Genomic DNA, 24,398 nt, shown 5'->3' on the forward strand with positions numbered 1-24,398 from the left:
CTCTGAGCATGTGTGGCAATGTAAAGAGTGTCTTGTCTGCATCATAAAAAATCTACTTGGTGTACCTATGAAGGCACTTTGTATGAATTTTTACAACTATCTACTTACCTACCTAGAGGTACTTGTAATGGTTTTCATCAAAAAGTTCATCTGTTAGTCTGTGTGGTCGTTGAGAAATGTAGATGCATGAAGTATAAAGGCACTTTGTATGAATTTTTACAACTATCTACTTACCTACCTAGAGGTACTTGTCATAATGGTTTTCATCAAAAAGTTCATCTGTTAGTCTGTGTGGTCGTTGGGAAATGTAGATGCATGAAGTATTGGGGCGTGTCAGATGCAGTAAAACTCAAATCGAAAACATTTTGTATTCGTAGGGAAAGCGACAGGAAAAAGGAAATTCCTATGTGGTGTGTATTTTCACAGAGGAAAATAAACCACGTACCTACATACCTAAGTAGGACACTATTTTGGACACACCTAAATGTTAGCTTGGATTGCGAAGCAGTTGAAGTTTAACACATGGAAATTGGCTCATTAGATTTTGAAGGCCCTGTAGCAGGTAGGAGCTCATGAAATTATTTGTTATTTCATGTGATTCCTTTTATTTTTTGACTTGGCATTTTGCAAACCACCCTCCAACGATTGTAGTACTTTAGAAACTACATACATCAGGACTTACGGGTAGATTACATAATTCAAGATGTACAGTAATGCTGCTATGTTAATGTTCACCGCTCTTGGCAAAGCCGTAATGTTTTTCTCACTTAGAGGACCGATGCAGTTGAAGTTTAACACATGGAAATTGGCTCATTAGATTTTGAAGGCCCTGTAGCAGGTAGCAGCTCATGAAATTATTTGTTTTTTCATGTGATTCCTTTTATTTTTTGACTTGGCATTTTGCAAACCACCCTCCAACGATTGTAGTACTTTAGAAACTACATACATCAGGACTTACGGGTAGATTACATAATTCAAGATGTACAGTAATGCTGCTATGTTAATGTTCACCGCTCTTGGCAAAGCCGTAATGTTTTTCTCACTTAGAGGAGATAAAAATTCGTCTGTTTTTATAACTTCTCACTAAGATGCTAAGTACTTTCCGCTGTTTTACGATTATCCTGACTTGCATTATACGACAAACATACATTGTAGGAACAACTCTCTTGCTTGTACGTCTCTACATATTAGCTTTACTCGTAAAATAATAATTATGAACGGCTAAGTAAGCTTTGAGCTGTTCTGCCTTTCTCATTTTTTTTTTCCAAAAAGGTACCTAGGTATTTCCAGGGTCTTAAATATGTGCTTTAAAACTGCACAACTGCAATATTTCCTGAGGAAGTTCCAAAAAGGTACCTAGGTATTTCCAGGGTCTTAAATATGTGCTTTAAAACTGCACAACTGCAATATTTCCTGAGGAAGTACCCACATACTTTGTGGTCCCTGCGATTTTTTTTTTTTCGTAATATACATTTGGTATTCTGTTTTGGTGGAGTGATGTTGTCTTTTGGACTTGACAATCTTGACATGGCGTGAAGAGGTGGTAGCGTTTTTGTGCAAAGTCCTCCAGCAGGACTCAGTTCAAAAGTACCTTTTTAGGTACAGGGTTTTTTTTACCCTTTTTAACTACTTTCTATTTTATAATATTTATTAGGCAAGAGAATACCTACTGTGTAAATACATCATAGGTACATGTTATGTATTTTACCACGGTTAATCCTGAACTTTTTTTATAGCTTTTCAAGTTGCAAATGTAAAAGAGGGACTTTTTATTTCTGGCATTTGTAAAGAGGGTAATATTCTTTTAAGGAAAAAAAAGGTTGAAAAATCTCCCTTGAAATTCTGTCTACACAAATTCTACAGGTGAACTTTTAGGGTCAAGGGTTAGAGAGCTGGTTATATGACGCTTGGAGAGTACACTTGATTTTTTTTCCGAGAAAACTTATTATAAATCCGAAAAGCTCAAACTTTTTTTCGCCCCCCTCGGGGATAAAATTTGTGAAACACAATTTTTTTCTCTCTCTCCTGCTACACTTTTCACACTTGTATATGAACTCTGTTCAGATTTTTATCAGCGAGTCCAAAATCTTTTAAGCTTATGACTTTTTTTTAATAGCCCTAAAACTTGTTTCTATGGGGGGAATTATCATTATAAAAAACGGCGGGGATTTAGGGATTTCCTCCCCGTTTTTACAAATTTGAGTTTTCCCCGCAATTTTCTCTTCCGAGAAAACTTATTATAAATCCGAAAAGCTCAAACTTTTTTCGCCCCCCTCGGGGATAAAATTTGTGAAACACAATTTTTTTCTCTCTCCTGCTACACTTTTCACACTTGTACCTACCTATATGAACTCTGTTCAGATTTTTATCAGCAAGTCCGAAATCTTTTAAGCTTATGACTTTTTTTAATAGCCCTAAAACTTGTTTCTATGGGGGAATTATCATTATAAAAAACGGCGGGGATTTAGGGATTTCCTCCCCGTTTTTACAAATTTGAGTTTTCCCCGCAATTTTCTCTTTACCACCCTCCCGAAAAAAAGGGAAGCAGGAAAAGTGGTGTAGAGACAACAAAGTATAAAGCCTCTCAAAAGACTTTGACTCCAGGATGAGATGGGGCGGGCAATGTAAATATTTGTCATTGTGTTTACAAATGTGTGTGATGTGTATTAGAAATGACATGTACGTATACTCATGGCTCTCAGAAGTACTACAAGAGTGGTCGTTAAATGGAGGGGAGGGGATTGTTATGGATGGGATGGGATGATATGAGGGTGGTGGGGGTGGGTGTTGAGAGTAAAACATTAGACTAATGATCCTACCCCTCTCCCCCCTTCAGAACACAATTATCTACCCCGCCCTCCCCAGTTTGTTGTTGTAGCGACTCCTCTCCCTGTCAGTTGTACCTATCCATCTTCTGTCTCTTCGATGGGTAGACCCAGACCCGGTATAAACTCATAAAATTCAAGTGTATAGGTACGTACAATCAATTTTGTACAAAGGACATTATTTCGGTTGAAAATATCGAGAAAAAAAGTTTCCACCGAGACTTTATCTGGGATAAAGTTTTCCAATTATTTTTTTTTTATTTTTCTTTTCAGCGTAGAATTTTCGCCGGCAAAATTTATTTCATATTTCGCATCATTCACTTTCCGAGACTTTCAGCGCTGGTTTTGCGAAAACGGAAACAAGTTTTCCGCTTTCTCTTCATCAATAGGTGCCTGTCCGGAAGTTTTCAGACTTGCTGATGTGTGATTGCTATGATTTTGGCGATATCCAGTTACACTATAGCCATAGGTACCGAGATACATTTAGAAAAGGTAGTAACTTTTATAAAACGACGAAAGATAAAAAAAAAAAAAAACTTGAAAAAGAGCTTGTTTTCAACTTATGTTGTTTGTCAAAATTCATTTCACCATTGAGTTGGTAATAGACTCAGGGGTAAGGGGGGTAATGAGTATTTAGGGGAACCAACAAATCTCTCATTTTAGAGGAAGGATTTGGAGGCCTCTAATTGCTTGCGGGGTCATGAAACAGGGTTTACTGAAATCACCGTCTATTGACACTCTTTTTACTCAGGGCGATCTAAAAACGGAATTATTCCGCGATAACTCTATCTACAATCTACTTCACTCTTTTGTATGTATTGTAAAAACTGTAGATTTACCATCTAAGGTAGTAAATTTTGATTTCTGTAAATTTTGCTGCTTTTTTTCCTTTTCCAGTTGAAATACGTACAGCTACGGTTTTTCCAGAAATCCAGTGGAAGGTTCGAGCTGTGTTCGAGCTAATGCCACCTTGGCTGGCGACGGGAACTTTCCTGTCCCAATAGCTTCACAAAGTCACCAAATCTTCAATAAAATGGAGGACCTAAAAGTCCTAAAGTCGACGGACGGATTTCACTCAACCCTATTCAATGGCACGGGATGTGTTTAACAACCTAATTTTATGTCGGAGCCATGAACCCCCTCTACTCCTTTCATCCTAATACTCCCCTCATCAACCATCTCCTCTCACCGAACAACTCCCTTCACCCATCGTTGTCGTTTTATAAATTTTAATATTAAAATTTCGTCCCGTCTCTATTTTTTTCACGGAGGAAACTTTTCAAGATCGCAATTAAAATCCAAAGTAGAATGATGATTAACACTAAATACACAAGTGCTTCTTTAAAGGACCTCAGCTTACCCCCCCCGGCCAAACCCCCTCCACACCTAGATAACGGGTCTTTTCTTGCGTCCCTCTCTTCCTTTTTCGCGCTATTTTGGAGTCGTGGTTAAAAATTAGAGCAAAAGAGAGAGAGAGAGAGAGAGATAAAGATAGAGGGAGAGGGAGAGAGCTCTTTAGAAGGAAAACAAATTAAGCTATCTCTCCTTCTCCTTTTCTCTCATTCTCTCTCTTATGTTTTTTTTTTTGCTAAAGAGGCACGGTGGAACAGCTCGTTATGTATATACACAGGTTTAATTTCCGTTGATTTAATAACGTTTTGGGAATCAAAAAATTAACACAGAGATACCGAATAAAAGGTTATAGCGAGAAAGAGGGAGAGAAAAGGAGAAAGAGATAAAGGAAAAGAGAAAAAAAGAAAGAGAGAGAATAACACAGAAAGAAGAAGGGGAGAAAGAATTATTTCATACAAATTCACGAGGAATGAAACTTGCAAGCTTCACACAAAATCCTCATTACAAGGCATTAGAGGAGACGGCACAAGGCAATACAATAAGCAGAGAGCTTAGGTGAGAGCTCTTTGAAGTTTCGAAAATTGCGTACATTTAAGCCCTCCTCTGGCTGGAGTAGAAGAGAATTTCAGATGAACTGATGATTATAAAGAGGAGAGGGAGGAAGATTAGAGAAAAAGGTCCTATCTTCCCTCCTACTCCATCCCTTTTCTCAAGTCTTCCTCAATCTTATCCTGCTACCTCAGTTTTGGTCTCCCTGTTTCTACTTTCCTACCTATGTTTCGCTACTTTCTCACCTAATATCACTAAAATATGTCACTCTACTGTCTTACCTATGTCTCTCTCATCTCTCCTCACCTCTACATCATGCCCAAACGATCTCACTCTTAATTTCTTTCCTGATGGCCCTATTTTCACCATTTCCCTGTTTTTCTTATATGATGGTCGTTCCCTTTCTGAAGGCGAACACAAACTTTCTCTATTTTCTTTTCTCTCATCCCAGTCCTCTGTTCTCTTTTCTTCATTTTTCATCTACAACTCTGAGGATCATTATCATCATCAATATCATCGTCTCTCTCCATTTCCTTTACTTCTCCTTCTTCTTTTTTCTCTATTACTTCTTGTTTTTCTATTTTCTTCTCTATCTCTTGTTACTTCTCTTTTTATAGATATCTTCCATTTCTTTTTTTTTCAGCTCCTGCTCCTCCTCCTCCTCCTCCTTCTAGTTCTTCTTCTTGTTCTTCTTTTTCTGTGTCTAGTACGTCGTCGTCGTCTTCTTCTTCTTCTTCTTCTTCTTCTTCTTCTTCTTCTTCCATTGCTTCTTTATCCATATCACTTTTTACTTTCCTTATCCTATAGGAAGGAAAGTAATGTAATCGGGTCAAATTTTCGATGGTCAGTTTTTAGTGCCAAAACACCCAGCTCCTGCTCCTCCTCCTCCTCCTCCTCCTTCTAGTTCTTCTTCTCGTTCTTCTTTTTCTGTGTCTAGTACGTCGTCTTCTTCTTCTTCTTCTTCTTCTTCTTCTTCCATTGCTTCTTTATCCATTTCACTTTTTACTCGTCTATTTCTTTCATTTCTTCATCCTCGGGGCGTGTCAGATGCAGTAAAACTCAAACCGAAAACATTTTGTATTCGTAGGGAAAGCGACAGGAAAAAGGAAATTCCTATGTGGTGTGTATTTTCACAGAGGAAAATAAACCACGTCTATCGTTTCTCCTCCTCCTCCTCCTCCTCCTCCTTCTCCTCCTCCTCCTCCTTCTTCTTCTCCTCTCCGTCTTTTTTTCTACGTCCTCCCTCAAAAGGAAAATAATATTTCTCTCACAAACAATTTTTTGAAAGGATCCCCATATCTTTTGATATATTTCCCCCTTTTGAAAAGATCCCGCTTTTGGAACGTTCCCCCTATGTGTTAGCAAAAGATAAGGTTAATGATGATATATTTAGTTGTCCACCAGGAACGGGTTATCCTGACCCTAATTTGCTGATAGTTCAATGTCCTGGCTTAGACTTTATTTAGAAAGCCTCCTATAGGTCTTCCAAAGGGGTCAACAAACGGTCATGGGATGAATATTTTTGACATAGGTTTTATCCTAACAAGTTTATATTTTTGCGGGGAAACGTCTTTTTTAATTCGCTAGAAATCAACCGATAGAAAGACTTGATCGAAATGATAAAATGACCTACCTACATGCCAGGTGACTCATTTACATACAATGCGATGTAGTAGGTACCTTGATTCGTTTACATTCATACAGATCTGCATATCTCTCAGACAATTATAACTCCGTAATTCAATTTAACTATAAAAAAGTTTCTATACCCCTATCGAACTTTTTGACAATGTTCCCTTTCTCCCTCTCTCTCCTCCCCTTTTCTCTCTCTCTCTCTTTCGTATGCTTTCACGTTTCAGCTTGCACCGTTAATTCTCATCAAGTTAAAATAAACTTAATTCAATTTAATTTTACTCTGAGTTTTTTTTTTTTTTTTTTTTTTTTTTTTTTTTTTTTTTTTTAAAAAAAAATCTCCTTTAACATTTTGTTCTTATGTATCTTTCCGCGTGCCATTTTTTCTCTTCTTTTTCATTCCCCCCCCCTCTCTCTCTCTCTCTCTCTCTCTCTCTCTCTCTCTCTCTCTCTCTCTCTCTCTCTCGCTCTCTCTCTCTCTCTCTCTCTCATCCCAGTCCTCTGTTCTCTTTTCTTCATTTTTCATCTACAACTCTGAGGATCATTATCATCATCAATATCATCGTCTCTCTCCATTTCCTTTACTTCTCCTTCTTCTTTTTTCTCTATTACTTCTTGTTTTTCTATTTTCTTCTCTATCTCTTGTTACTTCTCTTTTTATAGATATCTTCCATTTCTTTTTTTTCCAGCTCCTGCTCCTCCTCCTCCTCCTCCTCCTTCTAGTTCTTCTTCTCGTTCTTCTTTTTCTGTGTCTAGTACGTCGTCTTCTTCTTCTTCTTCTTCTTCTTCTTCCATTGCTTCTTTATCCATTTCACTTTTTACTCGTCTATTTCTTTCATTTCTTCATCCTCCTCTTTCTTCTTGTTCTTCATTAGAAGAAAACTCACACCGATTTCCCGGGGGTTGTGTTCGTTATCCTTGGGGAATTGCATGTTGGTTTGTCCTACATATCCCATATTTTTTCGGGATGTTTTTTCAACCCAGTTTCCTCGTTCATGTTTCACTTAAATGATGAAAAACGTGGTGAAAAATATTTTATAGAAATATAGGTATGTAGGTACCTAGATTAAATCTGGAGTATGAAGTTCATACAAAGCAATATAAATAAATAGGTACTAAATAAATAAACCCAAGAAAAATATTTAAAAAAATGAGATAATTAATACAATAGCTATTTCTGGCAATTCGACCATAATCTGCTATCTGTTTTGATATACCTATTTGTATGCCTGGGTAAGACAGTATTAAATACCAACAAGACATTATATACGTACTCGTATGTAAATGAAAGTATTGAAAGTTAGGGTTCTAAGTAAATTTGACTTACCTATGACGGTGACTAGAATCATGACTCCCAATAGTACAGATAATCCTCCCAGTAGTATAACATCTGCTAGTGGTTCCTCTACCAGTGTTGTATTTGATGTGTTGAATATATTCCCAGGTTCATCCGGGTAGAGAGTATTGTTGCCAAAGTAGCCATTAGAGGAGTTGTACTCAGTGAGTAGCTTATAATCTATAATGGAGGGATTATACAATTCTTGCGAAGCGTTCAGTTCCGGGAAGTATTTGAAAATATTTGGTGAGTAAATACCAGTCGTCATTTCTGCCGAAATGTTGTTTGGTGAGAACACAGGAGTTTGTTTATCAGATTCCTTGCGTGTGTTCATCACATGTTGGGTACTATTTACAGGTTTGCCTACATATAGACGTGGCTCTATACCAGTCGTCATTTCTGCCGAAATGTTGTTTGGTGAGGACACAGGAGTTTGTTTATCAGATTCCTTGCGTGTGTTCATCACATGTTGGGTACTATTTACAGGTTTGCCTACATATAGACGTGGCTCGCTAGGTAGAATATCATTTGTATGTTGTATGCTTATGCTAGTGTTAATATTAGAATTAGCCGGATCAGTGTGGTCCGGTGACGAGCTCGTATCATGAGAGCCCATCAGATTTGTATTCGTCAGATAATCCGAAACTTATTAGAATTAGCCGGATCAGTGTGGTCCGGTGACGAGCTCGTATCATGAGAGCCCATCAGATTTGTATTCGTCAGATAATCCGAAACAATACCGGATGTCGGAGAAGTTGAGATTGAATCAGGTTTCGTAAGAACATAATAGGAAGCAGAGATTTTCTCCTGTGCTTGAGTTGCATCTCCTGATAGCGATACATTCTTAGCACTCGTCTTATTTGATGTTTTAGGAAGTAGTTTAGTAAAGCTAGATATAAGAGAATAGGAGTTGTGTACATTTGATGCAGGCTTGGGAAGATATATCTGTAGGGAATCATTGTTGTGTCTCTCCTGCTCGGAAGACAATGAGATCAGTAGCAGCAGGACGACGCATTTCAACACAACTCCAAAGTTAACCACGGATGAACAGCTACGGGATGAACTTGATGTGAGAACAGGGAAGTGGTTCAGGATAAACATTGCAACCGCATGGCTAATCTGAAACCAAACAAGGAGAAACAAAAAACTTTAATCAAGTTGCCCGCAGCGAAGATGTCTCCATAGGGAAACACAAACACACCTATAAAACACACAATATCAAAAAAAGTCATCGGAGATTTTTTTCATTTTTATTATGTTTGTTAACAAGTTGTAAAGTTTATGAGGAAGAGAGACAGAGAGAGGAAGGAAAAAGGAGAGAAGAACATGGAGCCCGAAGCTATTGGAAAATTCTTGTCAAATTGTATGAAAACAAAACTCAACATATTAAAAAACTTTCGCTCAGGAGGGAAAAACGACTTACAATACAGAGTCTCATGTGTGGGTTGGTAATCTTATTTTGCCCAAACAAAATACAGTACCTACGGATAAGAGTGGATGTGGATGGCATGTTTAGTTATTTATGATTAGAAAACAAACTTGACAAAGCTCATATAAGTTCCCTAGCAACATCGAATCTGGTGCATTTTTAGATGGACGACCAATCCAGATAAAAAATAAAACAGAAACAACCACTATGACTACTGAATAGTTGTAGGTTTGTACATATATAATTATATATCACCCAGTAGAGTCATGTCAAAACTTAACCTAACTGTTGTCAGTTTGGAAAAACATGAAGCACCTCTTAGCTAACTACATTAGGTAGGTAGATAGCCTTCGTCTGAAATGAATAGTACCTAAGTACCTACTAATAAAGTGATGATGATGGCGGGGATATTCCAGTTTGACCTTGAACCTTCAGGACGGTTGCTACTGAGTACCTACTGAATGGAAAAATCTAGTAAGAAGATCTATGTAGAATATAGATTCAAATAATAAGAAAAAATAGGTACCTTTGGTCTCCGCACCTAGGTATTAGGTAGGTACACATAATAAAATGAACCCATTGCAAATATTTTCTCATTAGTCCACAGGCCATAAAGCCTCTCAAAAGACTTTGACTCCAGGATGAGATGGGGCGGGCAATGTAAATATTTGTCATTGTGTTTACAAATGTGTGTGATGTGTATTAGAAATGTCATGTACGTATACTCATGGCTCTCAGGAGTACTACAAGAGTGGTCGTTAAATGGAGAGGAGGGGAGTGTTATGGATGGGATGATATGAGTGTGGGGGGGGTGGGTGTTGAGAGTAAAACATTACACTAATGATCCTACCCCTCTCCCCCCTTCAGAACACAATTATCTACCCCGCCCTCCCCATTCCCCCCCCACCCTTAGGTCAGTGGCGACAGAGATAAGGCTTGTTATGGAATATATGCAATACTAGCTGAATTCCGTCGCTTCGCTCCGGGATGGCCAAACTTGTAGAAAAGGCATGGCCGAACTTGCTGCATAGTTATCAAACTAAAAAACATAAACGAAACTCAAAATGTTGGTCGAGAGCGGAACATTTCTCTCCCGCATTCTCTGCACTCTGTGTATTTCTTATGGTGGAGATTTTAACGATCAAAAATTGATCATATCTCAGGATCGGTTTAGATTTTCGCAAAATCCTTTCTTATTGCACACCTAGACCATAAAAGGAATATTCCTACCAAATTTCAGCTTTCTAGGTGTTGTGGTTATAGAGATAGAGCGATCAGTGTGTGAACTACCAAATTTCAGCTTTCTAGGTGTTGTGGTTCTGGAGATAGAGCGATCAGTGTGTGAAATATGAAATGTGAATGAGTGATTGGATCTTGATTTTATAATATAAGACGTATTTACCTATAGCTTAATTTGACGTATGAATGGGTGTAATACAAATCTCTCAATAAATAAAAGGTGCCCATTTCAACGCAAATACCTATGCCTACTTGCTTTGAAATCTTTGTTTGTGTCTTGCCCAACAGATTACTGAAATTGAGCACCGTTTATAGATATAATATTATGAATGATTGAAAAATAAATAAATAGGTAACATCTTAACTAAATAAAATAAAGAAAACAAATCTGAAGTCCAAAGTGCAAACACTTTCATGGAGTGACATCCTCTTTTGTGGCTTCGCCACTAACGAAACCACATTTGACAAGATTCTTGAAAAGATCATGATGCTATCGTTCCTTTTACCCCTCGTTTTCCTAATCCCCTCCTTCTCCTTCTCCCCCTCTCCTCCATATACCTACTCCTCTTTTCCACTTCTCCTTCTCCTCTTTTTCTTTGTCACTATGTTGATGCCCAGTGTAATTAGGGTCTCATTTTTTAACCACAAAAAAAAGAACATGATGTACTCATTTTATATTTTTCGTCCCATTTTTCTTCCTTTCTCTCTCTCTCCCTTCACCTGCTTCACTTTCTCTTCCTTTCATGTAGGTACCTACACCATTTTGCCTCCATTGGTCTGTTTTTTTTTTTTTTTTTTTTTTTTTTTTTTTTTTTTTTGGGGCTCCCTTTTTCAATTTCCATGGCTTTGTGGTGTTTAATGAAGTTCTCAAAAAAGGCCTCATTTGGACTCCCCAAAAGCCACTATTTGAATAATTTGCTATTTGAATATTTTTGCGAGAACTAAGCGCAAAATCGTTATGTTAAAACGTAGAGCTCACTTCATTCTATCTGGGAAACAATATTGGGAACTGTTTGAGTCCTGTTCTCAGTTCCATGTCGTCATACAACATCCTATCAACTAATAGGAAACCAAAAGTTGACCTCTCTAACGGAAGATACTAAAAGACAGGGACAGGATAGTAGGAAAAGGAAATGGAGTAAAATTCTTTTCCTCTTTGTATCTATATGTTACTTCGTCTCCCTATAACACACTCCCCCCAAAACACAATAGCTAATGATAATGAAATCGCTTTGACAACTTTATACTATCCGGAAATTAAAAACTGTACAAAGAAACAAAAGCTTTAAAATTTTGGACCCAAGTTCCAAAGGTCCTGGCAAACGAGTAAAATACCGCTCTATGTACCTATATTATCATTTCTTTGGCAAATCCGGTAGGTACTTCCTTTTTTTTTTGGTATCTCGGAAATTTAAGTCTTTCATCTACTTATTCATTGGATCATAGATAGTATCTCTTATTGTAATAATTACTTATTGTAATACTACCATATTTATATTTATTTTATGTGGAAAAAACTCACTTACAAGCAGATAAACTGAATTGAGCTCACAGGGCTAAATCTAGGTTTTTGAGGCAGTGTGGACGGTTCAGCCGACATCGATTGACGACCCGTCGACTATATTGTGGACACACCTTTAGGCTCAAAGAAAATTGCTCAATAGTAAGCAATATTGTCGAGTAACATGATGTCATCAGCAAAACGTAGCCCGTTTTACAGACACTCAAGATAAACTGTGTTACTGGGTACACGTTGGAAATTCTCCACAAAACATATTTTTCAGAGTTAAATACAGGAAATCATTTTTTTTTTCACCCCCTCCCTTTGAATCCAATATTTCACCAACCTGCTCTCTCTCTCTCTCTCTCCCTCTCTTTCCCTGTCCCTCTCCCTGTCCCTCTCTCTCTCTCCCTCTCTCTCTCTTTCTCTCTCTCTATCTCTCTCTCTTTCTCTCTTTCTCTCTCTCTCCCTCTCTCTCTTTCTCTCTTTTCCCTCAGCTAGGTACCTGTTTTATTTTCTGCGAACAGGGAGGAGGAAAGCAAAGAAAAACCTTTTCCCCATTTCCCCAGTGTATTTATTAAACATATTATTTTTTTCGCAGGAAAAAAGGCCTTTTAGCCAGCCTAGTTAGCTTAGTTGGTAGTGCGTCTGCCTTGTAAGCGCTAGGCCGCGGGTTCGATTCCCGCCCGGGGCGTATTTTATCCTGATGAGATAATGTTCGTTCTCGGAACGGCTAGCTTTCTCCTATCCTGTCTTCCTTCTCTCTTCGATTTCGGGACGATAAGACCAAAGCAGTTATTGTGTTCGTTATCCTTGGGGAATTGCATGTTGGTTTGTCCTACATATCCCATATTTTTTCGGGATGTTTTTTCAACCCAGTTTCCTCGTTCATGTTTCACTTAAATGATGAAAAACGTGGTGAAAAATATTTTATAGAAATATAGGTATGTAGGTACCTAGATTAAATCTGGAGTATGAAGTTCATACAAAGCAATATAAATAAATAGGTACTAAATAAATAAACCCAAGAAAAATATTTAAAAAAATGAGATAATTAATACAATAGCTATTTCTGGCAATTCGACCATAATCTGCTATCTGTTTTGATATACCTATTTGTATGCCTGGGTAAGACAGTATTAAATACCAACAAGACATTATATACGTACTCGTATGTAAATGAAAGTATTGAAAGTTAGGGTTCTAAGTAAATTTGACTTACCTATGACGGTGACTAGAATCATGACTCCCAATAGTACAGATAATCCTCCCAGTAGTATAACATCTGCTAGTGGTTCCTCTACCAGTGTTGTATTTGATGTGTTGAATATATTGCCAGGTTCATCCGGGTAGAGAGTATTGTTGCCAAAGTAGCCATTAGAGGAGTTATACTCAGTGAGTAGCTTATAATCTATAATGGAGGGATTATACAATTCTTGCGAAGCGTTCAGTTCCGGGAAGTATTTGAAAATATTTGGTGAGTATATACCAGTCGTCATTTCTGCCGAAATGTTGTTTGGTGAGGACACAGGAGTTTGTTTATCAGATTCCTTGCGTGTGTTCATCACATGTTGGGTACTATTTACAGGTTTGCCTACATATAGACGTGGTTCGCTAGGTAGAATATCATTTGTATGTTGTATGCTTATGCTAGTGTTATTATTAGAATTAGCCGGATCAGTGTGGTCCGGTGACGAGCTCGTATCATGAGAGCCCATCAGATTTGTATTCGTCAGATAATCCGAAACAATACCGGATGTCGGAGAAGTTGAGATTGAATCAGGTTTCGTAAGAACATAATAGGAAGCAGAGATTTTCTCCTGTGCTTGAGTTGCATCTCCTGATAGCGATACATTCTTAGCACTCGTCTTATTTGATGTTTTAGGAAGTAGTTTAGTAAAGCTAGATATAAGAGAATAGGAGTTGTGTACATTTGATGCAGGCTTGGGAAGATATATCTGTAGGGAATCATTGTTGTGTCTCTCCTGCTCGGAAGACAATGAGATCAGTAGCAGCAGGACGACGCATTTCAACACAACTCCAAAGTTAACCACGGATGAACAGCTACGGGATGAACTTGATGTGAGAACAGGGAAGTGGTTCAGGATAAACATTGCAACCGCATGGCTAATCTGAAACCAAACAAGGAGAAACAAAAAACTTTAATCAAGTTGCCCGCAGCGAAGATGTCTCCATAGGGAAACACAAACACACCTATAAAACACACAATATCAAAAAAAGTCATCGGAGATTTTTTTCATTTTTATTATGTTTGTTAACAAGTTGTAAAGTTTATGAGGAAGAGAGACAGAGAGAGGAAGGAAAAAGGAGAGAAGAACATGGAGCCCGAAGCTATTGGAAAATTCTTGTCAAATTGTATGAAAACAAAACTCAACATATTAAAAAACTTTCGCTCAGGAGGGAAAAACGACTTACAATACAGAGTCTCATGTGTGGGTTGGTAATCTTATTTTGCCCAAACAAAATACAGTACCTACGGATAAGAGTGGATGTGGATGGCATGTTTAGTTATTTATGATTAGAAAACAAATTAGTCTCCTTTTGTCGTCCAATTAGCACAGTCAGAGTATCCGGCTAAATCCTGGACAATTGTCACACACAGACAATGCAAGACCGAAACATAATAAAGGAATGAAAAGAAATATTTAACAAGAAGAAAAGAACACCGAGCCATAAAAAGAAATGCACAATGGAAGAATGGACAAGGAAGGAAAGGATTTAGGGGTGAAAAAAAGAAGATAAAGTACAGAGCGGCTGGAAATTACTGCAACACACCAAGAGCTCATGGTGAAATTTTCAAAAGGGGAAATTATGGAGTCTCCAAAGGCCCTCGAGCCCGAAATTTGAAGAGAAAATGTTCTTTGGGGGTAAGAAAAGTGAAATTGTATTTTTCTTACTGAAAGGGAAAAGGTTCCGATGGCGCGCCATCTAGGGGTTCCTATGGTTTAGTACAGGCGCTATAACGCCAAAAGGGGGGATACGAGCTTCAGAAGAGAGGAAATCCCAAAAGGAAAAGACGATTTAACTTGCATAATAGCTTAACTAATGCTTTTAGTATGCCAATTTCAGTGTAAACATTAGTAGATTAGTACCTATTCTAATTAAATACCAACAAGACTACCTATTTATCACCACGCACCACTGCTACCTATTACCTACCTATACACCTTCTAGGTGTGTTTCTTCTCATTTCATACTTCACAGCATATTTCCATCTATAGTTTCCTATTAAGGAGCAAGCTTCTCACCATCACTTTTACGTGTGCTCTCCCGACAAGTATAATAACGCGTTTTCCATCTTTACACGTAATGCTCATTCATAACAAATTGTAAGACACCTGCAGCAGTTGTGACGTCAGAAAGTGTCCCGAGTAATAGGTAGATAATAAAGATTAACTTTTCAAGGGAAAAGAGGAAAAATAAAAATAAAGAGTAGAAGAGAAAAAATAAATAACGAAGATCTCAAACAAAAGACCCTGAGAACTTCACCTCTATCAGCCCATTTAGTCTCCTTTTGTTGCCCAATTAGCACAGTCAGAGTATCCGGCTAAATCCTGGACAATTGTCACACACAGACAATGCAAGACCGAAACATAATAATGGAATGAAAAGAAATATATAAAAAGAAGAAAAGAACACCTAGCTATGAAAAGAAATGCACAATGGAAGAATGGACAAGGAAGGAAAGGATTTAGGGGTAAAAAAAGAAGATAAAGTACAGAGCGGCTGGAAATTACTGCAACACTCCTAGAGCTCATGGTGAAATTTTCAAAAGGGAAACTTACGGAGTCTCCAAAGGCCCTCGAGCCCGAAATCTAAAGAGAAAATGTTCTTTGGGGGTAAGAAAAGTGAAATTGTATTTTTCTTACTGAAAGGGAAAAGGTTCCGATGGCGCGCCATCTAGGGGTTCCTGTGGTTTAGCACAGGCGCTATAACGCCAAAAGAGGGGATACGAGCTTCAGAAGAGAGGAAATCCCAAAAAGAAAAGACGATTTAACTTGCATAATAGCTTAACTAATGCTTTTAGTATGCCAATTTCATTGCAAACATTAGTAGATTAGTAGGTACCTATTCTAGGACGTAGGTATAACACCTTACCTATTTTTGGGAACTCCCTATCTAACAGTTGTCCAAGTACTTTTCCAAAGGCCAGGACTATTCGAGTGGTAATTAGAGATTTCCCGTTTCTTCTGTTAGGTACATATTTCCTCCTTTTCTTTATACCTATAGGTATTTGCTTTGTACTTTTTCTTTCCTTGGTCTTCTTTGTCTCCGTATCTGTTTTCTTTCTCTTGATACCTTCCTTCTTTTTCAAGATCCTCATGATTTTTTCTTTTCCTGTCTATTGTTGCACAATAAGAACAACTGTTTCTTCAAGTAAGAGATACAGAACAATCCCAACGCCCTATACAAAGGTGAATGTGACCGGAATTTTTTTTTTCGTTATGAAAGAAAATTATACGAGCACACTTTCAGTTTATGGGTTCAAGGTACGCGGTAGGGTTTAAAATTTTCCATAATATTACGTAGGTACCTATACATACCTATACCTACCAGTGGTGTGTGTGATCTTCATTGATGCCAGAGAAGCATTGTCTCCCTTCCTCTAGATCTAGTAATACCTTTGTGCTTGGAGTTCTGAGTGCACTCAGTCTCGTGAGGACTAGTGAGTAGCTAGCTACTTTGATCAAGTAGCGACCAGTGGTGACATTACCAGTATAAAAATGACGATAGGAGTAGATGAGAATATTAATGCTAGGGTTTACCAAATTGGTATTGAGACGAAACAAGGATATCCCCATACCGTCAACCATGGATTGAACTCAATCCTGAGACAATCCACGGTGGTAAAACTCGACCTAAATAAATTCATGGGTATCATATCTTCCCCTTTCAAACATGTCACCACACACCACTGCTACCTATTACCTACCTACACACCTTCTAGGTGTGTTTCTTCTCATTTCATACTTCACAGCATATTTCCATCTATATAGTTTCCTATTAAGGAGCAATTCTCACCATCTCCCGACAAGTATAATAACGCGTTTTCCCTCTTACACGTAATGCTCATTCATAACAAATTGTAAGACACCTGCAGCAGTTGTGACGTCAGAAAGTGTCCCGAGTAATGGGTAGATACTCCAGTTTCGAACGGTTTCACTAAATCATCAGTCTTCAACTATTTTTGCCTCGGGAGACAATGAGACATAATAGATCAGTTGCGCTTACTTGGATACTTGGGTGATGTTTCAAAGTCATAGAGCAGGAAAAATGAGGACCAACGGAATTTTTCTTTTTCTTCTACGACTTCTAGATACCGAGATAAATCGATTTAAAAAATACAGGTAAATCGTTAAGTTTGACGTCACGGCATACGCTCCCGTAGGCGATGACGTCATAATTCATGACTCCCGCTTCGTTTGAATAATGAAAACAACTCCTCCATTCTAGTCTATTTCTAATCCATTTCCAAGACAATATTTTCTACTTATTTTCATTGTGTATTAGTTTTATCTATTTATTCAATAAAAAATATATCTAACGTATAAAAAGACTTGCTTATTCAATGTCACATACAATAATAACATTTATTGAGCTTATTATTTTCCTTCGTCGATATTGACTCAAGCGGAGATACTGTATCAATAAAGCATTTAAAAATATAGTTACTTTATCTTTACTTATGGCATGTGTATGGTTATGTGGACAGGGGGGGTAAGAGAGATAAAGAAAGCGAATGAATACAAAGAGATTAGGGTACAGCGGAAAGAGAAATGGAGAAAGCAAATAGAGATAAGGAAAGAAGGAAGAGAGAAAAGGGAAAATCGAGAGGATATTTTTATACTTCACGCCGTGGCAAAGGCTTAAAGTGGAATGCAATAAAGAGACGTATAGGGAAGAAAGAAGGGAGGAGGCTAAGGGAGTGAGATAGGAAGGAATCTAAAATCTATGCGAGTCTAGGGAAGATGAGGTATTTCTATTCAGTCTAGACGTGGGTTATGAAAGCCTTAGGTTACACACTATTCATTATAACTTACATATTTGGGCGATTTCATGCTAGACTACTCGTACTGTTGGTATATTGCCAAATCTCGAAGAAAAAAGGATACTAGGTAGTCAGTATCAGAAAACTGTTCGCCTATCCTTATTTTATGTGAAACCCTTATTTAAACCTCATTGAACATCAGCAGCTCCTTTAGACTTTAGATAATTTCGCCTCTAAAATATTTCTGGACAATCCAAGGGCAATCGTTTTATGTGCATCCCTCCTGATATCCTAATCCGGGATAAAAAAAAAAAGACCCACACTTAGAAAACCTAAGTACATATAGGTACTAATAAAGTGATGATGATGGCGGGGATATTCCAGTTTGACCTTGAACCTTCAGGACGGCTGCTACTGAGTACTGAATGGAAAAATCTAGTAAGAAGATCTATGTAGAATATAGATTCAAATAATAAGAAAAAATGGGTACCTACCTTTGGTCTCCGCACCTAGGTATTAGGTAGGTACACATAATAAAATGAACCCATTGCAAATATTTTCTCATTAGTCCACAGGCCATAGACAGAGAAAATGTCACTATAACTTTCAGGTCGTGGATGTGGAAGAAAATATTAAAAACCCCAACGCCCTATACAAAGGTGAATGTGACCGGAATTTTTTTTCGTTATGAAAGAAAATTATACGAGCACACTTTCAGTTTATGAGTTCAAGGTACGCGGTAGGGTTTAAAATTTTCCATAATATTACGTACCTATACATACCTACCTACCAGTGGTGTGATCTTCATTGATGCCAGAGAAGCATTGTCTCCCTTCCTCTAGTTCTAGTAATACCTTTGTGCTTGGAGTTCTGAGTGCACTCAGTCCCGTGAGGACTAGTGAGTAGCTACCTACTTTGATCAAGTAGCGACCAGTGGTGACATTACCAGTGTAAAAAATAATAATAATAATAAGTTTATTCTTTCTTTACAATATTCTTAACATGATTATTCTTCATCATCCCTGTAAGTACTTCTGTACTTTTAGGGATCATAACTTCTTATTATGTAATGTATTCTTGATTTAATTCATTTTTCATAGGTATTTCATTGTTATTTTCAAGATATTGAGACGGTATTGAGACGAAACAAGGATATCCCCATACTGTCAACCATGGATTGAACTCAATCCTGAGACAATCCACGGTGGTAAAACTCGACCTTAGTTCGAATGTCTCGTTTGTATTTCTTTTCTCTACTCTCTCTCTCTATCTATCTATCTCTTTCTTTCTCTCAAAAGTAAGGAAAAGTAATGAAAGAACAAGTCAAAGAAAATAGAAAAAAAAACAAGAATGAGAAGTTTGGGGGAAATTATTTATCAAATTCAATAGTTCCTCTGATGTATAAAATTGCATGAAAAAAAAAGAAATAATGAGAGAGAGAGAGAGAGAGAGAGAGAGAGAGAGAGAGAGAGAGAGAAAAAAATAGAGAAAAATAAAAGGAATAAAATTAAAGAGAGTAACGAGAAAGAAAAAGAGGAAACGTGTTTGTGTGAGAGAAAGAGAGAGACGAAAATAAATAGAGAGAGAGAGAGAGAGAGAGGATAAAGACAATAATATAATATCAAGATGGATCTAATGGAAAAATAGTTGGGTCAAAGACTGATGTAAAATAATCAGGGACTTATGTAGGTAAATTACATACGTAGGTATGTATGAGTAGTTGAATCTAGAGGTGCAGTGACATGTAGAAATCACACAAAAAAAAGGGCTCTCATCAGGGGCCCCCATTATCAAATATTACACAAATACCCACTAGAAATCTGGAAACATTTCAGAGACATTTAAAACTCACAAATGTTGATAGGCATGTGACTGTTCTAATACAGGAGAAGTGGAAAAGGACAAAAGGGAGAGAGAGAGAGAGAGAGAGAGAGAGAGAGAGAAAATAATAGAGTAAAATTAAAGTGAGTAACGAGAGAGAAAAAGAGGAAACGTGTTTGTGTGAGAGAAAGAGAGAGACGAAAATAAATAGAGAGAGAGAGAGAGAGAGAGGATAAAGACAATAATATAATATCAAGATGGATCTAATGGAAAAATAGTTGGGTCAAAGACTGATGTAAAATAATCAGGGACTTATGTAGGTAAATTACATACGTAGGTATGTATGAGTAGTTGAATCTAGAGGTGCAGTGACATGTAGAAATCACACAAAAAAAAGGGCTCTCATCAGGGGCCCCCATTATCAAATATTACACAAATACCCACTAGAAATCTGGAAACATTTCAGAGACATTTAAAACTCACAAATGTTGATAGGCATGTGACTGTTCTAATACAGGAGAAGTGGAAAAGGACAAAAGGGAGAGAGAGAGAGAGAGAGAGAGAGAGAGAGAGAGAGAACAATAAACAGAGAAATGTATGGAGAACAAGAATTTTATATAAACAAGAAAACAAGGCAATGAAGAAAACGCTATCATGTACTACTGTAGGAGGAGGAGTAGGGGATGGAAAAGAAGAAGTAGAAGAGACATAAGAAGGCCGAGAAGAGGGAGAAAAAGAAGAAGAAGAAAAAGAGGAAGAGGAGAAGAAAATGGAGAAAAAGAAGAAGAAGAAGAAGAATAAGTAGAAGAAGAACAACAAGAAGAAGCAGAAGTAGAAGAGGACAAAATAAAAAGAATACGTAAGAAGAACGAAGGAAAGAAATGAGAGAACTTGGAAGACTTCGAAAAAAGTATTACATGAGAAAAACCCGAAAAGTTTGGGGTTCTGAACTTTGAAAGAAGAAATATGCAAACAAGGCAGATGTCGACTGAATGTAAAAATCTGGTGTGAACATCACACGACTTTCCTTATCCGATTGAATGGTGCTTATTTGGGTCTTGTTCTATTGTAACTTTTACTATATCTCTAACCTGTTAGTCAGTATAGCTGAAAACCGCCAAAAAACGGGTGTGAGACGGAAAAAGCTCGAGACCTACGTCTGTCAGACCGTATGAAAGATCGCCATCTGCAGCTTTTTCCACCACATACGTTCTGTATTTACCAGCGCAGTTGAGTAAAAGCAATATTTTGCTTCTTCTTTTTTAAAACCAGTCCTTGTGCTCCAAATTAGCCCTTGAAAAACCTTAAAATAAATTTATTCTTTATCTTTTTTCTTCAAATACCTACCTACCTACCTACCTAAAAAGAGTATCTAAGGGAGAGACAAAGAATGTACGTATAAGTAGAGAGTGTAGAGTATACTTACTGTAAGCTCGATACTAACTTATTTGCGTAAAACATTAAGAAGTTTGCTGACAAGGTGAATTAGTTGTATAGTAATTGCGCCAAAACAAATTTGTATCGTAATTACGTGAGGAGTGTAAGCTGTATTCTGGAAGTGTAAGCTATATATGGAAGGGGAGGACGAAAGGGGGCATTGGGAGGAAGATATCGAAATGATTGACAGGAGAATGAGGACGTGCATCTGAAGAAGGAGGAGGCGGATGAGGAGAAAGAACAGAAGTTGGGGTAAGACTTGGAGGAAGAGGAGAAGGATAAGGTGGAGAGAGGAGAGGAAGAGTTGGAGAAATGAGAAAGACTAGGAGGAGAAGGGTGTGGAGGAGTAAAAAGGACGTTTGAGGAGGGTCCTGAAAGAGGATGAGAGAAGACATGGAGAGAGAAATGACAAAGTTTTACCTTGTACAATACCTTTCTGCTTTCCTCTCAAGACAAAAAGGTTTCTTTGAAACTCTTTGGTAAGTACTTAATGTTGTTGTACATGTACACTCAACGTGATGCTGTCTCTCTCTATCTTTCTCTCTCTCTCTTTCCCTCTCTCTCTCTCTCTCTCTCTCTCTGACTCAATCCCTCTCACTTCCTCTATGTTCTCCTCTCTGTCTTTCTTTCTTTCACTCTCTCTCTCTCTCTCTTCCCATCTATCTCCACCCCCTCTTTCCTTCTCTCCACCCTCCCTCTCTATCTAATTTCTCTCTCTCTCTCTCTCTCCCTCTCTCTCTCTCTCTCTCTCTCTCTCTCTCTGAACCCATCGTTTCTCCTCCTCCTCCTCCTCCTCCTCCTTCTTCTTCTCCTCTCCGTCTTTTTTTCTGCGTCCTCCCTCAAAAGGAAAATAATATTTCTCTCACAAACAATTTTTTGTAAGGATCCCCATATCTTTTGATATATTTCCCCCTTTTGAAAAGATCCCGCCTTTGGAACGTTCCCCCTATGTGTTAGCAAAAGATAAGGTTAATGATGATATATTTAGGTGTCCACCAGGAACGGGTTATCCTGACCCTAATTTGCTGATAGTTCAATGTCCTGGCTTGGACTTTATTTAGAAAGCCTCCTATAGGTCTTCTAAAGGGGTCAACAAACGGTCATGGGATGAATATTTTTGACAGGGGTTTTATCCTAACAAGTTTATATTTTTGCGGGGAAACGTCTTTTTTAATTCCCTAGAAATCAACCGATAGGAAGACTTGATCCAAATGATAAAATTACCTACCTACATGCCAGGTGACTCATTTACATACAATCCGATGTAGTAGGTACCTTGATTTATTTACATACCTTGGAGAACTAAGCGCAAAATCGTTGTGTTAAAACGTAGAGCTCACTTCATTCTATCTGGAAAACAATATTGGGAACTGTTTGAGTCCTGTTCTAATTCTATGTCGTCATACAACATCCTATCAACTAATAGGAAACCAAAAGTTGACCTCTCTAACAGAAGATACTAAAAGACGGAGACAGGATAGTAGGAAAAGGAAATGGAGAAATGTTCTTTTCCTCTTTGTATCTATATGTTACTTCGTCTCCCTATAACACACTCCCCCCAAAACACAATAGCTAATGATAATGAAATCGCTTTGACAACTTTATACTATCCGGAAATTAAAAACTGTACAAAGAAACAAAAGCTTTAAAATTTTGGACCCAAGTTCCAAGGTCCTGGCAAACGAGTAAAATACCGCCACCTATTATCATTTCTTTGGCAAATCCGGTACTTCCTTTTTTTTGGTATCTCGGAAATTCAAGTCTTTCATCTACTTATTCATTGGATCATAGATAGTATCTCTTATTGTAATAATTACTTATTGTAATACTACTCGTACCATATTTATATTTATTTTATGTGGAAAAAACTCACTTACAAGCAGATAAACTCAATTGAGCTCACAGGGCTAAAGGCACTCTAAAATCTAGGTTTTTGAGGCAGTGTGGGCGGTTCAGCCGACATCGATCGACGACCCGCCGACTATATTGTGGACACAACTTTAGGCTCAAAGAAAATTGCTCAATAGTAAGCAATATTGTCGAGTAACATGATGTCATCAGCAAAACGTAGCCCGTTTTACAGACACTCAAGATAAACTGTGTTACTGTGTACACGTTGGAAATTCTCCACAAAACATATTTTTCAGGGTTAAATACAGGAAATCATTTTTTTTTCACCCCCTCCCTTTGAATCCAATATTTCACCAACCTGCTCTCTCTCTCTCTCTCTCTCTCTCTCTCTCTCTCGCTCGCTCTCTCTCTTTCTCTCGCTCTCTCTTTCTCTCTGTCCCTCTCTCTCTCTTTCTCTATCTCTCTTTCTCTCCCTCAGCTAGGTACCTGTTTTATTTTCTGAAAACGGGGAGGAGGAAAGCAAAGAAAAACCATTTCCCCAGTGTATTTATTAAACATATTATTTTTTCGCAGGAAAAAAGGCCTTTTAGCCAGCCTAGTTAGCTTAGTTGGTAGTGCGTCTGCCTTGTAAGCGCTAGGCCGCGGGTTCGATTCCCGCCCGGGGCGTATTTTATCCCGATGGGATAATGTTCGTTCTCGGAACGGCTGACTTTCTCCTATCCTGTCTTCCTTCTCGCTTCGATTTCGGGACGATAAGACCAAAGCTATCCCTCTGTCAAACCTCTTTTTTTTTTTAAAAAAAAAGGTCTTTTTTTCGAAATAAAAGGCGGAGCAGATGGTTTTCTGTCCTATATCGTTTGTTCTTCTTCTAACGTGCTAGGCTGTGAAGGTGAAAGTGTAGGCAGAGGTTCTATAGGTAAAGGATGGGAACTTTAATGCTATGTTTGGGCTCTGATTGTTTACAATTATAACCAGGGACTTACTCATGCTCCTGTTATAAGAGTCCCTCTTAAAGGTCTTTGAATTATTTTGTCTCGTGAAGATCTACAGTCAAAATTGGAGGTAGTGTCACCACAAACAATTTTTTTTTTTTTTTGTTCGCCGGATACCTATTCTCATAGAAAATTATTTTCTTTCTCTCAAAAGTAAGGAAAACTAATGAAAGAACAAGTCAAAGAAACAAGAATGAGAAGTTTGGGGGAAATTATTTTTCAAATTCAATAGTTCCTCTGATGTATAAAATTGCATGAAAAAAAGAAATAATGAGAGAGAGAGAAAAAGAGGAAACGTGTCTGTGTGAGAGAAAGAGAGAGAGAGAGAGAGAGAGAGAGAGAGAGAGAGAGAGAGAGAGAGAGAGAGAGAGAGAGAGAGAATAAAGACAATAATAGAATATCAAGATGGATGTAATGGAAAAA

The 24,398-nt window shown here is 37.8% G+C and overlaps 2 protein-coding genes across 3 annotated transcripts in view; both read right to left on the reverse strand.

Moving 5' to 3' along the window:
- The window catches only part of LOC103509363 (5-hydroxytryptamine receptor-like), an 81,151-nt gene extending 73,107 nt beyond the window's left edge, over window positions 1–8,044 (reverse strand). For both annotated transcript variants that reach the window (XM_017444168.2, XM_026823729.1), the window contains exon 1: window positions 7,687–8,044. In XM_017444168.2, the coding sequence (XP_017299657.2) occupies window positions 7,687–8,029 (343 nt within the window). In that variant the 5' untranslated portion in view covers window positions 8,030–8,044. The remainder of the gene's footprint in view (window positions 1–7,686) is intronic.
- A 281-nt stretch (window positions 8,045–8,325) lies between these two features.
- The window catches only part of LOC113467513, a 53,738-nt gene continuing 37,665 nt past the window's right edge, over window positions 8,326–24,398 (reverse strand). Inside the window, exons 2-4 of the mRNA XM_026823727.1 lie at window positions 13,087–13,996; window positions 8,862–8,896; window positions 8,326–8,814 (exon numbers count right to left, since the gene is read on the reverse strand). Of these exons, the coding sequence (XP_026679528.1) occupies window positions 8,326–8,814; window positions 8,862–8,896; window positions 13,087–13,978 (1,416 nt within the window). The 5' untranslated portion in view covers window positions 13,979–13,996. The remainder of the gene's footprint in view (window positions 8,815–8,861; window positions 8,897–13,086; window positions 13,997–24,398) is intronic.

Source organism: Diaphorina citri, unplaced genomic scaffold, assembly GCF_000475195.1.
Source record: "Diaphorina citri unplaced genomic scaffold, Diaci psyllid genome assembly version 1.1 scaffold492, whole genome shotgun sequence".
NCBI lineage: Eukaryota > Metazoa > Arthropoda > Insecta > Hemiptera > Psyllidae > Diaphorina > Diaphorina citri.